Genomic DNA, 15,940 nt, shown 5'->3' on the forward strand with positions numbered 1-15,940 from the left:
TCCAGTTCTTTCATCCTTGTCCTATACTTTTCAGTGCGCAGAACTTTTTCCTCCTTGATTAAACTTATTCCCAAGTATTTTATTTTGCTGCTATTGTAAATGCAATTTTCTTAATTACTTTTTCATATAGTTCATTTTTAGTGTATGGAAACACAACTGATTTTGGTGTCTTGATGTTGTATCCTGGATCTGAGTTTGTCTGTTAGTTCTAACAGTTTTTGGGTGGCGTCTTTAGGGTTTTATATATGTTACAGCATGTCTCTTGAGCACACATAATTTTAATTCTTCCCTTCTGATTTGGATGCCTTTTTTGAATTACCTAATTGCTCTGGCTAAGACTACCAGTGCTATGTTGAATAGAAGTGCTCAGATTTGATAAAATCCAACATCATTTTAAGATAAAAACTCTCAAGAATTAGTGATAGAAGGAATGAACTTTAACACAAATGACAAGCCCGCAGGCTACATCACACCCAATGGTGAAAAACTGAGAGCTTTTTCTCTACGTTTAGGAACAGATCACTAATTTTGAGACCAGTCGCACAATTCAGGCTTTTTTTTTTTTTTTTTTTTTTTTTTTTTTGTCTTTTTCTAGGGCGGCACCTGCGGCACATGGAGGTTCCCAGGCTAGGGGGTCTAATCTGAGCTGTAGCTGCTGGGCTATACCACAGCCACAGCAATGCCAGATCTGAGCCACATCTGCAACCCACACCACAGCTCACAGCAACGCTGGGTCCTTAACTCACTGAGCAAGGCCAGGAATCAAACCCTCAAACTCATGATTCCTGTCGGATTCACTTAACCACTGAGCCATGACGGGAACTCCTCAAGCACATTTTTCAATCTATGTTTTCTTATCTGTAAAACTGGAATAATAGTAATATATAAGTCTTTGGGTTAATAGGATTAAATAAGTTGTTGCAACATGCTTATAATATTTCCAACACACAGTAATCCTTTCAAAAAGATTACCTTGTATCTGTGTGTGTAACATATACATATTATATATATATATATACACACACACATATATATATAAATAAATAATGTATGTATGTATAATGTGATGTCAAAGATAGATGCCTATGATAACTATTTAAATTCAAGTAAACAGGAGTTCCCGTCATGGCTCAGTGGTTAATGAACATGACTAGTATCCATGAGGATACGGGTTCGATCCCTGGCCTTGCTCAGTGGGCTAAGGATCCAGCATTGCTGTGAGCTATGGTGTAGGTTGCAGACGTGACTCACATCTGATGTTGCTGTGGCTGTGATGTAGGCCTGCGTCTATAGCTCTGATTGGTCCCCTAGCCGGGGAACCTCCATACACCATGGGTGCAGCCCTAAAATGACAAAAAGACAAAAAAAAATTTTTTTAATAAAAAAAATGAATTCAAGCAAACAACTGTATGCAGCATTTTATTGGCAATGAGAAAATAGTAGCACTTTAAATTTTTTAAAAAACTAAATAAAAATATTTTAACAAAATCTGTTTCCAGAAAGATATAACATCCAAAATGTAAATTCAATAAGCAACTAAATAACAAATGGCACAGTTTAATTCTCATAATTGATAGAAGAACTTTCCCCAACTCAGAGTGATCTTTGGTGTATTACACGGGGTAGACTCCCTTCTTTAAGGAAAAGGCAAGGGCATGAAGGCTGGTGAATAAATCATCTAGTGAAATGCTCTAAAGGCTACAGAGGATGAGTCTCTGTTGAGCACCTCAGTCAATTACTTCAAGAGTTGAAGATTCATATCAGGGATAAAGGAAAAACCTGACCTCAAACTTCAGTTAAGGATGTGGTTATTTAAATTCTAGACTATAAATCTAACTTTAATTATTAACCAAATATGAAGTACATTCAACTACTTTTAGGGCTCAGCTTTACTGATGAATTAGCGAAGTGCACACAAGTTAGTCTCTTCATATAAAAGGACTTTGTCTTTCCTGGGAGTTAGTGTGTTAAATTTTAGTCTCTGGCACATTTATATGCCTAGCTCTATTTTTTTAATCCTTACTAAAGAAAATATTTAGAACATATTTATTGGAGGTTTATATCAATTAAAGGTATTGTCATGAAGACCTATTGCTGAATCTACCTCATAGAACTAAAACCAAAATTTAAACAGGAAACAGAATTATCTAATAACTAACTTTAATAAGACATGCTCTTAATAAAAATATCTAAAAATACATCTTCACTGCAACAGGACCTATACTAGATTAGGGGTTTTAGGGAATTAGATACCCAAGGAAAGATTTATACCAATTATTTTTGTACAAAACTATTTTTCCAACAAAATTCATGACATCAATTTGAAGTTTCAATTTCTCTGTAAGTATGGAGTCAGTTTGACTAGAATTTCAAAATCCTAACTCTTCTGGTGTTGTCTCAAAGTCAGCAATAAAAGGACTGGGGTCCAATTTTATTTCATGATCTGTAGAAACTGGTGTGAGCCACACTGATTTCCTAAAGAGAAGAGAAAAAGCAGATATGGTGGGCATATTGGGTACCCGGTCCTTCTGAGTCTACATCTGGGGCCAAGATGTTTTTCCCACTGTTTAACACCATGATCATTTGCAGTGTGGTGATTTAGAGGCGTGGCAGTGCCTATACCTTCTCCATAATGTGATTTGTTAATAGAGTATCAACGTGCCCAGTAAGATAGACTTAGGCGAATGGATCCTAAGAATGATAAAAGTGTAATCTGATCCGGTGCAGTAGTGGCAGGGGTGTGTGTGGGGGTGTGTACAGAAGTAAAATTCATGCACCAAAAACCTAATCATATACCTTCGTTGGCTTGGTTTTCATTAAGAGAGATAAGGTACAAACAATGTAATAGTTATAATAAAAATAGAAATGTTTTCGTTATCACCATTAATCTGGTAGCCTATGGAGGAACAACAGCCCCAGTGGGTTAGGTTAGAAATTTTTACATCACTCTAAGCATTGGGTAATATATAGGAATGAAAGAGTGTGTGTGTGCGTGTGTGTGTGTGTGTGTGTGTGTGTGTGTGTGTGTGTACAGAATCAGGTGTTGGTTTCTATTTAGGGGTCAGCTACTTCCCTGAGTATCACTAAATCCCTCAGCCTTGGTTTTTCTTTATGAATAATGTGCTAAAGGAAAGATCAAGAGTATTCAACATGTTATACTTAATGCTTCTGAATTACCCACTTAAAAATGGTAGTTTTTATCTATGTATATTTTACCACAATAAAAAATGCCAGTGCTCCCCTACTTCAAACATGTGACTCTGATGATGTTAAAAGATTCTGTACATTTCATTGGAGCTCTAAATTCTTTTTCCATGTCAGCTATTTCCATAAATTAAACAAAGATAAATTTTCCTTGTGATTTTTCAGGTGGTTTCTATGATTTATCACTCATATTTATAATACTCAATGTACACATTTCAGTGACTAAGGAAAACTGTGCCAGGCTATACTATTCCACTTGCTCTCAACCTTCATGTGGAATCCTTCTCAACCTGTCCGTTCCACAAAATTGCAAAGTGCACTTAATAGGCCGATAAGCCCTTCCTTTCATGTATCTCCATGAGTTACTATTAATATGAAGGGTTGGTTTTCTCTTAACTTTTTAGTCATTTACTCTCCTAACATGAAATTGAACCATAAAATATCTTAGAAAATAAAGGGAACTACATGGAGTTCCCCACTGGCCTAGTGGTTAAGGATCCCACATTGTCACTGCTGTGGTGCAGGTTCAATCCCTGGCCTAGGAACTTCTCCATACCATGGGCATGGGCGAAAATAAATAATTAAATAAAGGTCAAAATTCAAGCTAAAATAAGCCATATTAAAAGGAAGAAAAAGAGCACTATGAATGAGAAAATATTGAAAGACAATATCATGTTTGATTCTTCCACTTACTAATGTACTTTGCAGTTCAGTTACTGTAAAATAACCTAGTTATAGGTTGCATATGTTTTTATTCTAATGTGATTATTATACTTAATTTAAAATTTAAAAAAAGGAGTACTGAAAATATGTTTAAATGCCAATTTGGTGCTTGTTGGGATTTTATGCTTATGAGTGAGTCATTTTATAGTCTCTAAAATTTATGCTTCTTCAGAAATGTCTGGTGAGTAAAGGCAAAACCAATATATTTGAAAGGAGCCTTGTCTATTGGACTCACCTAGAGGCACAACACTCCAAAGGGATTTTCTCATGGTCACAATGCATATTCCTAGGGTTAAAGTATATCTCTGTTTGAAAAAGGAGAGTATCCTCTGAAATAACCTAGGAGAGGACAAAAGTTAAGTAGAAAGTAGCTCTAATAACAGAGGGGGCATCTATACATTTAAATAGGAAGTACATTCAAGATCTCAAAAATGGCCATTGTCACTTTTAAGTACATACAAAATTCTGACCACCCACTGGGACAAAAGAGGTTTATCTGTAAGAGTGGATTTAAATTGCCTGGAAAAAATCTTGATAGGACAAAGGCGCAAACTTAAATGGTTACTTAGAGCCATCTTTATGATTCATTAGTGAAAAGGTTTTCAACAGTTCTTCTGAGGAAGACGGTCAAATAACAGGGTGGTTTAAAATTTAAGCTTTGGGGGATAATCCTCCTGGTTGGCATCTAAACTATCAACCTGTGCATCCCTGAGCAAACTGGTAAAGCACCTTCTGAAGTTTTAGTTCCCTCATTTCTAAGACAAAGACAATATCTAATTCATAGGTGACTGTTTTAATTAGGCATTGGCCCCAACTGTTTCCACAGTATGAATACAAGTTGTTTAAATTCGGAACTTTGTGAAAAGATAATACCCCAGGAAAACAACGTCCTTTAAGATTTATGCCTGTAAAGTAACTGACAAGAGATTTCAGTCCAGTGAAAATCTTGAACTATGTGATACCCATCCTCATAGAGCATGGGTAGATTCAAGTAATCTAGTGTCGAATATGAAATACCTTCCCAGAACTGGTGGCCTCCTACATGAGAAACACTGAATGGAATTTAAAACTGTCCACTAAGCTTCAGTAAAATGCAATAGTAGCCTAAAGACAACTTAAAATCAGTTTGCTAACCAGTCTGGAAATCTGTGCTTTTAAGGTCTGTTCACACAGAGGAGACTTTATTCAGTGACTAAGTAAGGAACCGTAGGGTCATCTACCCATTAATTACTATAACTAGAAGCAAAACTTGATCTTAGACAAACAAAAACCACCAAAACACAAAACAAACAGAAGTTCTGTCATGGCTCAGTGGAAACAAATCCAACTAGTATCCATGAGGATGCAGGTTCAATCCCTGGCCTCGCTCAGTGGGTCAGGGATCCAGCATTGCCATAAGCTGTGATGTAGTTCACAGAAGTAGCTCAGATTTGGCGTTGCTGTGCCTGTGGGGTAGGCTGGTAGCTATCGCTCAGATTCAACCTTTAGCCCGGGAACTTCCATATGCCACAGGTGCAGCCCTAAAAAGCAAAACAATCAAACAGAAAAAGAGGAAATAATCTTTATCACCAGACATAAAATTCTTAAAAAAAAAAAAGTCTAAAACAAACAACAAAAATTATTTATTTATTTACAAATAATCATTATTCTCACCTTTGTCCTGATCCCACAGGCATGGACAGGGTATATAAAATCATATGCATATGTTTGTATCCGAGTTGCAGGGCAACTCGATCCCAGATATAACTCATCAGCAAATATATACAGATGGCTGCTGCATGCATACGGGCTAACAGAGACCATCACCCAGTCCAAAGAACAACCTATTTTCACTGCGGAAAGAATCATATGACAAAGTGTCAGATGTGTATTACCTTAAGGGAGAGCTCAGAGAATATTCAGCTATGCCTTTTGTGATTAATAAAAGGTATTCCTCTGGCAAAACAGCTTAAAGAACAGCATACAAAGGATTTTTCATATTACCACTACTTTCGAAATATCTGCATAGAAACTGACAGAACAATATAAATCAACTACAATAAAAAAATTTTTTAAGATACTTAAAATTTTTAAAAATAAAATATTTGCATAATTCTATCCTCAATTAAGTAAAGTTTAGTTACTTCAGAGGGAAAAAAGCAATCCATAAAAACATCATTTTATCTTTTAGCCCCCTGCCTCCTTAAATTAGATTTCAATAAAGGATTTTTCTTTCTTTCTTTTTCTTGTCTTTTTTGCCTTTTGAGGGCAGCTCCCACGGCATATGGAGGTTTCCAGGCTAGGGGACTAATCAGAGCTGTAGCCATCAGCCTACGCCAGAGCCACAGCAACTCGGGATCTGATCCGCGTCTGCAACCTATACCACAGCTCATGGCAACGCCAGATCCTTAACCCACTGAGCAAGGCCAGGGATTAAACCTGCAACCTCATGGTTCCTAGTCAGATTCGTTAACCACTGAGCCACGACAGGAACTCCCTGAAGGATTTTTCATATTACCACTACTTTCTGAAATATCTGCATAGAAATTGACAGAACAATTTCTATGCATAGAAATTGACGGAACAACTATAATAAATTTTTAAGACACTAATTTTTAAAAAAAATCTGCATAATTATATCCTCAAATAAGTAAATGTCAGTTATTTCTCAGGGAAAAAGCAATCCCTAAGAACGTCATTATCTTTTAACTCCCTGCCTCCTCTTAGAAATTAGATTTCAACCAGGATGATATATATAGCTAGGACTACACATAAGGGAGAGAAGTAAGTTGCAGTGCATTAGAAGAGGGGTGATGTAGTCCAGTAATACTTCCCCCCTTTTTTTGCTTTTTAGGGTTGCACCTGTGGCATATGGAAGTTCCCAGGCTAGGGGTTGAATCAGAGCTGTAGCTGCTGGCCACAGCCACAGCAATGTGGGATCTGAGCCATGTCTGCAACCTACACCACAGCTCATGGCAATGCCAGATCCTTAACCAGTTCCAACAATTGGGTGGAAATAGACTCAAAAGCATAAGTGGGCATGGACATACAGGAAATCCATGCTTCTGGCTTTGCTCCTTTTTTCATTCTAGTTTTAGAGTCAAGTTTCAGTTTGGCATTCAGTTCTCAAATATCTGAGCAATCCTTTAAGAAGCCCAAGGAACACACGTAGCTGTGCAAACATTAAGTGAAGCAGAATCTTCCTGACACCGAAGCATCCTTTACCACAGCCAGGCCTGAACACCCTAACTCACCCCATCCCAGATAACCAGAATTCTTTCCCAGCTCACAGGTCACTGCTCTTTCTCCATACGTGCTGCACTGAAATGACTAAACTTACTGAAATGTCAATAATTAACGGGAGTTCCCGTCGTGGCGCAGTGGTTAACGAATCCGACTAGGAACCATGAGGTTGTGGGTTCGGTCCCTGCCCTTGCTCATTGGGTTAACGATCCGGCGTTGCCGTGAGCTGTGGTGTAGGTTGCAGACGCGGCTCGGATCCCACGTTGCTGTGGCTCTGGCGTAGGCTGGTGGCTACGGCTCCGATTCGACCCCTAGCCTGGGAACCTCCATATGCCGCGGGAGCGGCCCAAGAAATAGCAACAACAACAGCAACAACGACAAAAAAAAAAAAAAAAAAAAAAATTAACGGCTATATGGTGAGTTGCACTAGCCTAGGCCTTCTGAAAAATTCATCCTAAGTAAAATGGAAAGATCAGAAACTAAGTGTGGTCCTTGCTCAGAAAGAGCTTATAGGCCAAATGGGTAAAGAAAAAAATTGTGTATCCATTCCCCCAAAAAGATCCCACTTCAAACAAAAAGAAACAGGTAACAAAACCAAAAAACACATAGAAAACAGAAAAATTTGAAATGCTGCTTTAGAGTAGTTGGCATTTAGTAGGTCCTTGAAGCTGGGAAATATTTGGATGCCACAAAAAACAAAGACCACTCCAGGTAAAATATATAAAACATAGTCAAATCAATTTATAGAGAGGCCAGACACTGATTTAGCTTTATCCTATTGGCTTTGCAGAACCATTGAGGAATTTAACGTGAGTGAAGTTCATATTGTATTTTTAAAAGAAGAAAAAGAGTGGTATCAACATCAAGGGTAAATGTGAGGGGTCTAGAAGCAGGAAAGTCAATTAAGCTACAACCAAGTATCTCACAATAAAACCAAGGACTGGTATTTGGCAGTGGGTTCATAAGGGCAGCCTGAACTTCTTCTGAAGAATTTTTGCAAATGAGGATTAAAATAGACGACCACAACAGAGAAGAAAAAACACATCTCATTTAGGCTGAAAGTTAAAATGTGTCCTCAGTATAAAGACCCAAGTCCAGTCGGCCTGAAAGTATTTCTCTTCCAGGGAAGGGTAAGATCAGATCTCTATGGGGAGTTGAACCCTGCACTGAGAGCAATCATTCTGAGTTACCATCCAAGGAAGTCTTCCCCCAAACCAGTCATTTACCATAGACATTCTCAGCACAAGGCCAAATCCAGGCAGCAAGGAGAATCAAGACCTCTAAAGCCATAGAGACCTCCATGTGAGCAGACCCCCAGCCGAGGACCTCTCAGGAAACAGGAAGAAGATATGGCTTAAGTGACTTTATATGGAATCCTATGCTCAGCTGCCTTCAATCTCCTACTTATTTAAATTAAGGAGGGAAAGGATATTTACGGTTTGAGTACCTCCCTATAAAATATAAAGCAATTACAAAGTGAGAGAGAGTAAGTTTACAGTGAGGGACCCTGGAAGGCAGCCCCTTAATCCAGCAACCAAATTTGCACCAACAGTAATGGGAAATACGGAAGTTGTGTACCACCTGATAGAATGCAGTAAAAACAAGGCATAGCATCTGTGAAAATCCCGCCAAACCTAATGATGAAGAAATAGCAGACACAAACTGAGTGCATTGAACAACAGACAGATGTCGAGGCCATGAAAAATCAAGGAAGGATTGAGGAAGTGTCTGAAGCTAAAGAGCTGTGACATCTCACTGCCACACGAGATGTGATTCGGAACTGGATTTCATTTTATCATTATTTCTTACTATAAAGGTCATTAATGAGACAATTGGTGAAATTTGAAAGAGGTGTGAGGATTCGAATCAGTAATACATTAAGTTTTTGGTTTTAATGATACTCAAATGCTTGGTGTCTGGACCTCCTTAATGGTTTTAAAAATAGTGAGAATTCCAAAGAACTTTTGTTTAGGTGGGTTTACCTGTGCAAATTTACCACATTATACACTAAAATAAAATTTTAAATCTTTATTAAATAAGTAACATAAGTAACATTATGAAAAATAACTATTTTCCCCCAAGTGGAAGAGTAACATTGTTTTACATGTTTTACTTTGTTTCAGTTTAATAGAAGACAGCTAGATTCTCATGCTCTACATTTAGCCTTTGTGATATGTTGCCTTGTTGAAAGCATATGAAAAAAACTTTTCCTCACACAAATATGTATTTGGATAAGTGAGGAGCATTTTAATAGCTTTTTTGGATAATTGTGGCTCTTCTTTGATGCTACCCCAGATCTCTACAAAAGGTGGTTTCTTCAAGGTTAGTGGCAGTGTGGAATCAGAAAACACAGCAATGAACTTTTCATGCTCGGTTATATTAAAATCCATTGGTCTCTCTTGCATTTCAAATGAAACTTTTATGCGTGCATGCTTGTATCACATTACACATTCGTTATTTGGAACATCTTGTTCACCCAGTTATACAGATCTTCCAAATGTTAACATGTTACATTATGCAATGCAAAAAAAAAAAAAAAAATCACAGTTGTACTCTGAAAGTAGGGAATGAAGTTCTCTAAAGTTCTAAATGTTGCTTGTAAGCTAGAATTTTTTCACTGGATACAAAAACCATCATTTGTTTTCTTTGAAGTGCCAGCCACATTTCATTCCATTTCTAGAAAATATCTTTCAAAAACCCAGATGCAAATGTCGATGTTTGTCTACCAGTCATTCTTGCAGGTAAATATGATGTTCTGGGAAAAAAGGATCTTGTTCAGTTCACAAGTCAAAAAATTGCATAATCTTCATGCTTTGATATGCAGCCAAAGCGCTTCATTCACACTTCCCATTTTATCATGCAGAACATTAAGTCACGCACTCAACATATGATCAACATTTAAGAAAATGTTATGTAGGGATCAGCGTATTAGGTGATCACAAGGGAAGCTCAAGACGGCATCCACACAATGATAAGACCAGGAACCTGACTGGAAACAGTTTATAATCAGGGTGAAGCCCATTTCAGAAGGCCTTAAAAGGAACTATTTACACAATTTTTTAAAAGGCCATCATACCACTTAAATCACAACTGCTCTTCTGTATTTTATTCATACCTGGTAATAGACCCAATGCAGAGACCAAATCAAAGAATGAGGAGGAACATGTGTTAACAGCACAGGGGCCTTTCTTTCCTCTGCAGAGTAAGGCTCATTAAGGACACGGGCAAAGGCCATAGACTTGCCACACTCAGCTGTTGCAATGACTCCTCACTTAATGTAGCTTGAAGGCTTCTTTATGTGAGCCTGGAGAGAGCTGTTTTCCTCTCTAATCTCTGTATTGCTGGAAATCACAGGATCTGATTAAATGAAACTGCAGGTAAATTACATCCAAAGAACAAAGTCTTCTATGGGGACATCTGTGAGGTTATTCTACTACATTTTCCCCAGTTTTTTTTTTTTTAAGTTTCAAACCTATAGAAAAGTTGAAAGCATATATTATGAATACCCATACTTAGATTCGCCAATTGTTAATATTTTGCTATATTTGCTCTTCTATATCCTGTGTATGATTTTGTATATTTGCATATATCATTCTTCTGAACATCTGAAAGTATGTTGCAGATACCATGACATTCATTCTTAAATACTGTTGAACCTATTTCTCCTAAGAGCAAGGACACTCTGCTACATAACACAGGATAATTATTTCAGTCAAGAAATTAGGAGTACCCATTGTGGCTTAGCGGGTTAAGAACTGGACATAGTGTCTGTGAGGTTGCAGGTTCCATCCCTGGCCACACTCAGTGGGTTAAGGATCTGGAGTTGCTGCAAGCTGCATCATGGGTCACAGACGCAGCCTGGATCTGGCATTGCTGTGGATGTGGCATAGGCCAGCAGGTGCAGCTCCTATTCAGCTCCTAGCCTGGGAACTTCCATATGCTGCAGGCATGGCCCTAAGAAGAAAAGAAAGAGAGAGAGAGAGAGAGAGAGAGAGAGAGAAAGCAAAGAAAAGAATTACTCACATTTCCCCAACTTGCCAGTGTCCTTTATAGCTGTTTTTCAAGTCAAGACCTAATCAAGCATCAAACAGTACATTTAGTTGCCATCTCTCTTTAGTGTCCTTTAGTCTGTTTTCCTGAGAGCTATTTTGCATAATATACTGCTTAGATCTGGCTGATTGCTTCTTTACAATTACATACAGGTTTTTTTGCAAGAAAACTATATTGGTTTTCCTTCATAATGCAGCCTATGTAATAGAGGGTCCATGACTCAAGTTTGTCCCGTTATACTAGTGGGTATTACGTTTGATCCTTTTTTAAGGTAGTATCTACACAATTTCTGTGTTGTAAAGATGTCTTACTTTTTGTGATTAATAAATAATCAGGAGGTGACAGTCTGAAGTTGTGTGTATAACTGTTTACCCCAAACTTGAATGTCATGTTTTTAGAATCCATTGCAGTTATCACAATGCTGGCTGGAAAACAGTGATTTTTCACATATATATGAAAATCATCTCTCTCTATATATATATGTATATATATCAATATTCTGTTGTAAGGAAGACTTTCCTCTTATCTGTAGCCATCAGGTCATTTTGTTTTGCATGTATCATTATGGACTTACAGATTTTTTTTAATTCAATGCATTCTAATTCATCACCAATATTATCCTTTACCCCAAATTTGGCAGAGACATGTCTTCATAATCAGCCATCTCTCCAATAAACCTTGGCTAAAAGTGAAATACTATTTAGAAGATCAGGGCACAACATGTAATCACTGCTAATGACGAGATGTCATGGTTTCTAGGAAATTTCTGGTAAAATATACCACATCTTCCTTATCCATTTATCTGTTGATGGACACTTAGGTGGCTTCCATAACTTGGCTATTGTATATAGTGCTGCTATGAACATCAGGGTGCACATATCTTTTCAAATTAGTGTTTTTATTTTCTTCAGATATATACCCGGAACTGGAATTGCTGGATATCAGGGAAAATGTAAATCAAGACTACAATGAGATATTACCTCTTACTTTCCAGAATGGATATCATCAGAAAGACCAAATTAAAGCGCTGGATTTAGTTTATCAATGCTATTAATCTCTGAATCCGATTTCCATAATTTTTTTTCTACCTATGTATATTCATACCTGGGAGAAGAGTTTGGGAATCTGTGTTATTTTAGCCAGTTACCATAAATTGGAAAGCTATCTGCCCCTCCTTTTAAGACTTTAAGTTTCCTTATGAAATGTGGGAATTTTCATTTGTTTATAGTTAGTAAAGTTTATATGATATCCCAATATCATTTGATTTGTAAATATGTGATGTCTTCTATCTAAATTGGTCTCTGATTTTTATTTCTTCAGATTTTCTGTGCCTCAAATCTATCTGCTAACATTTTACTAAGGAATTATTATTATTATTATTATTTGTCTTTTTTGCTATTTCTTTGGGCCGCTCCCGCGGCATATGGAGGTTCCCAGGCTAGGGGTCTATTGGAGCTGTAGCCTGGGGTCTACGCCAGAGCCACAGCAACGCGGGATCCGAGCCGCATCTGCAACCTATACCACAGCTCACGGCAACGCCGGATCGTTAACCCACTGAGCAAGGGCAGGGACCGAACCCGCAACCTCATGGTTCCTAGTCGGATTCGTTAACCACTGCGCCACGACGGGAACTCCACATTTTACTAAGGAGTTATTAATTGAATCTTCATTTTTCAAATATATTGGCCTAAAATCAAATAACATTTATTTGCGAACAATGTGATTGCAAAACTTTGACTAGGGAGTAATAATTTCAGGAAAGTTCCCACCAACCTAACAGATAAGAGGGTCTTACTGTACTTAAACTATTAATACAAAATAGGATTAGTGATAATTTTATATTCCTCCTATATTATGTTCTTATTTATCATGGTTTTTTTTTTCTTTTTATACCTGAGTTTTATTTGATTAACTTGTCTCCTTGTTTCTGTATAATTAATTCTGTATCAGTTTGGAAGTTCCTATATATTTAACTCTTTGGAAATCAGGTTTTATTTTATTTTTTTTTAAGGATGCATCTGTGTCAGGGTTTCCAAGACCATCCCCAGTTTTGATGATTTTCTGAGAGGATTCAGCATATAGTAATACCACACTATGATTTATTACAGCCAAGGGACTTAGCACAAAGGGAAAAAGTACATAGGCAAAGTCCAAAGGAAACCAGGTGTGAGCTTCCAAGAGTCCTCTCCCAGGGGAGGCACACAGGATGCACTTAATTCCTCCAGCAATGAGTTGTAACAATGTGTGAAATAGTAGCTACCAAGGAAGGTCATTATAGATTCAGTGTTCAGGGTTTTTTAGGGGCTGGTCCCATTAGCATCCCCTGCCCATTAGATGCCAAAATCCCAGATTCCCAGAAGGAAGACAGGTATGCAGCATAAACCACATGGCTTGCACAAATAGTTTAGGTACAATGAGCCACTCTCACCAGGTGGAATAGTGGGAACTCTCCTAAAATCCAAGTTCTTCAGTGTAGGTCAATGGCCAGTCTTGCAAGCAGACCTTTCTTAGTATGGCAGTCTCAAGTCTGCTGTCTTTAAATCTATTCTGTACAACTCTGACTTTTTTCTTTTCTTTTTCTTTTTAAGTCCTCACCTGTGGCCTATGGAAGTTCCCGGGCTAGGGGTTGAATTGGAGCTGCAGCTACAGGCCTACACCACAGCCATAGCCACAGCAGATCTGAGCTGCCTCTGCAATTTATACTGCAGTTTGTGGCAATGCCTGATCCTTAACCCACTGAGCAGCACCAGGTATCAAACTGTATCCTCATGGACACTATGTCAGGTTCTTAACCTGCTAATGCACAATGGGAGCTCCCAGCTCTGAATTTTTAAAATAGTTTTGTATTTTTCCATCATCTGGAGTTAATTAGTATAGGTGGGAGGCAATTTAGTTTTCTGCAATTTAGTCAATCAAACATTAATCTAAGCACTGCTGTGAAAGGATTCTACAGATATAATTAAGGACTTTAATACAGGGAGATTATCCTGGGCTATCTGAGTGACCCAACTGCATTACCTAAATCCTTAAAAGTGCAGACATCTCCCTGGCCGGAAGCAAAATGCAGAGTAACTCAGAAAGGTCTGTAAGTTTTCAGTAAGATCTGAAAACTGCAAGAGGCTGGACCCCTGCTGACTTTGAACGTGTCCACCTGGGGAGGAATGTGGGTGGTCTCTGGAGGCTGAGAACTTCCTCCAGCTGATGGCTAGCAAAGGAAGCAGCGACATCAGCCCTACAATTACAGGAAATTAAATTCTGCCGACAACCTGAATGAGTCTGCAAGTACACCTTCTCCGGGACCCTCCAGAAGAAACACAGTCAACTTGATGTCAGCATTGTGAGACTCCAAGCAGGAAACCCAGAAAAGCACGTGGTGCCTGGACTCCAAACACAGAAGCTACGGTAAAGGAGTGTTACTTTAGGGTGCTAGGCTTGTGGTAATTTGTTACAATAGCAAGAAAACTAACACACACTCTATATTTTAGGGGGAATATACCACATTTTCCCAGGATTTTATGATAGTTTGGATTTTATTTCCAGATTTTATATTCCAAAATGTAATTTAGGCCAAAGAATAAACTGTGCTGATATATTGGCCCTCTTACATTTATTTACATTTATATTTGTTTGTTTTTCTTGAGCACATGATCTAGTAATTCCTTAGAAAGGATCTATATATGTTATGCATTATAATCCTTTTTTGTTTTGCTTTTGTTATCCTCACACATTTAGAGGTATCTAAGTTGAATAATGTTCTATGAATGTAATTTTTAAACTTTTTTCCCTTCAGAACAGAATTCTGGTTATCCTGAATACAGGGGACAAAGATTAAAGTAATTTTATCAGAATTTTAACACTATTATTCTATATACCTCTAGTTTCAAGTTTGTAGAAAATCCTGATGTAATCGAATAACCTTTTTATAGTGTGCATTTGCTGTGTGAATTGAGAATATTCAATTTGGCTACAAATGTAAGAGAATAAGAAAGTGGTCAAAACTCATAAGATATGAGTAAGCAATAAGTTTGTGGAACAGAGTTGAGATTAATAAGATGTGTTAAATATAAGTGAGTTACTAACCAATGACCAGCCACAAATAGATAGAACAAACAGAAATTATGATGGAACAAACAAGAGTGTCACTTAGGGGAAAAGATGAAAAGAAAAACAACACAATAAATCCAAATTGTTCGCCTATCAGTAGTATCTAATATGGTCTCATTTTGGCTCCGTGTGTGCTCTTCTCTATCCCTTTCAAATACACACACACACACACCCATGGTGTTATATCATAGCTGTGACCATATTACCCAGTACAAATCTCTGATCAAGCATACATGTCATTGACCCTGAACACTTTCCACCTGTGGTCCCCTTCTCAGTCCTTAACTCAAGTCCTTGTGACCTCCTAATCATGATCAGTGGAGAAAGCTGATGCAGCAGATACAAGATAAATTAACAGAGCACACCCCAGAGCTTGCCTCTCTCCTAAATATGTTACCTCCCATGTTTCTTTTTCTTGCTTCTCACGAAAGTTTTAAATTGATCTTCTATACTCAGTGATGTCAGCATCATCCATGAGTTTACGACCTATTCTGTTCTGTGTCCCCGGCAAGAGCTGACCTAATGAGCCTTAATACCACATTTACTATTTCTTTTTAAATTTTATTAATGTATTTCATAAGTTTTCTCAATCTTTGATTTTTCTGGAATGTTGATAAACGGGTCTAATTCAGAAACA

At 37.7% G+C, this 15,940-nt stretch overlaps 1 protein-coding gene across 1 annotated transcript; it reads right to left on the minus strand.

The window, feature by feature from the left end:
* Positions 1–1,403: 1,403 nt before the first annotated feature.
* Positions 1,404–8,487, minus strand: LOC100512212 (oocyte-secreted protein 2). Its single transcript, XM_003122674.6, has 4 exons — positions 8,376–8,487; positions 5,581–5,759; positions 4,163–4,266; positions 1,404–2,475 (listed from the first exon to the last, which is right to left on the minus strand). The coding sequence occupies exons 1-4, from the start codon at positions 8,449–8,451 to the stop codon at positions 2,370–2,372; spliced, it is 465 nt and encodes a 154-aa protein (XP_003122722.5). The 5' UTR covers positions 8,452–8,487; the 3' UTR covers positions 1,404–2,369.
* Between the last annotated feature and the right edge of the window lie 7,453 nt (positions 8,488–15,940).

The sequence above is a fragment of the Sus scrofa genome, chromosome 2, assembly GCF_054392235.1.
Source record: "Sus scrofa isolate SSC_HxYL_T2T_F1_AM1 chromosome 2, Sscrofa_HxYL_maternal_Yorkshire_Landrace_v2.0, whole genome shotgun sequence".
NCBI lineage: Eukaryota > Metazoa > Chordata > Mammalia > Artiodactyla > Suidae > Sus > Sus scrofa.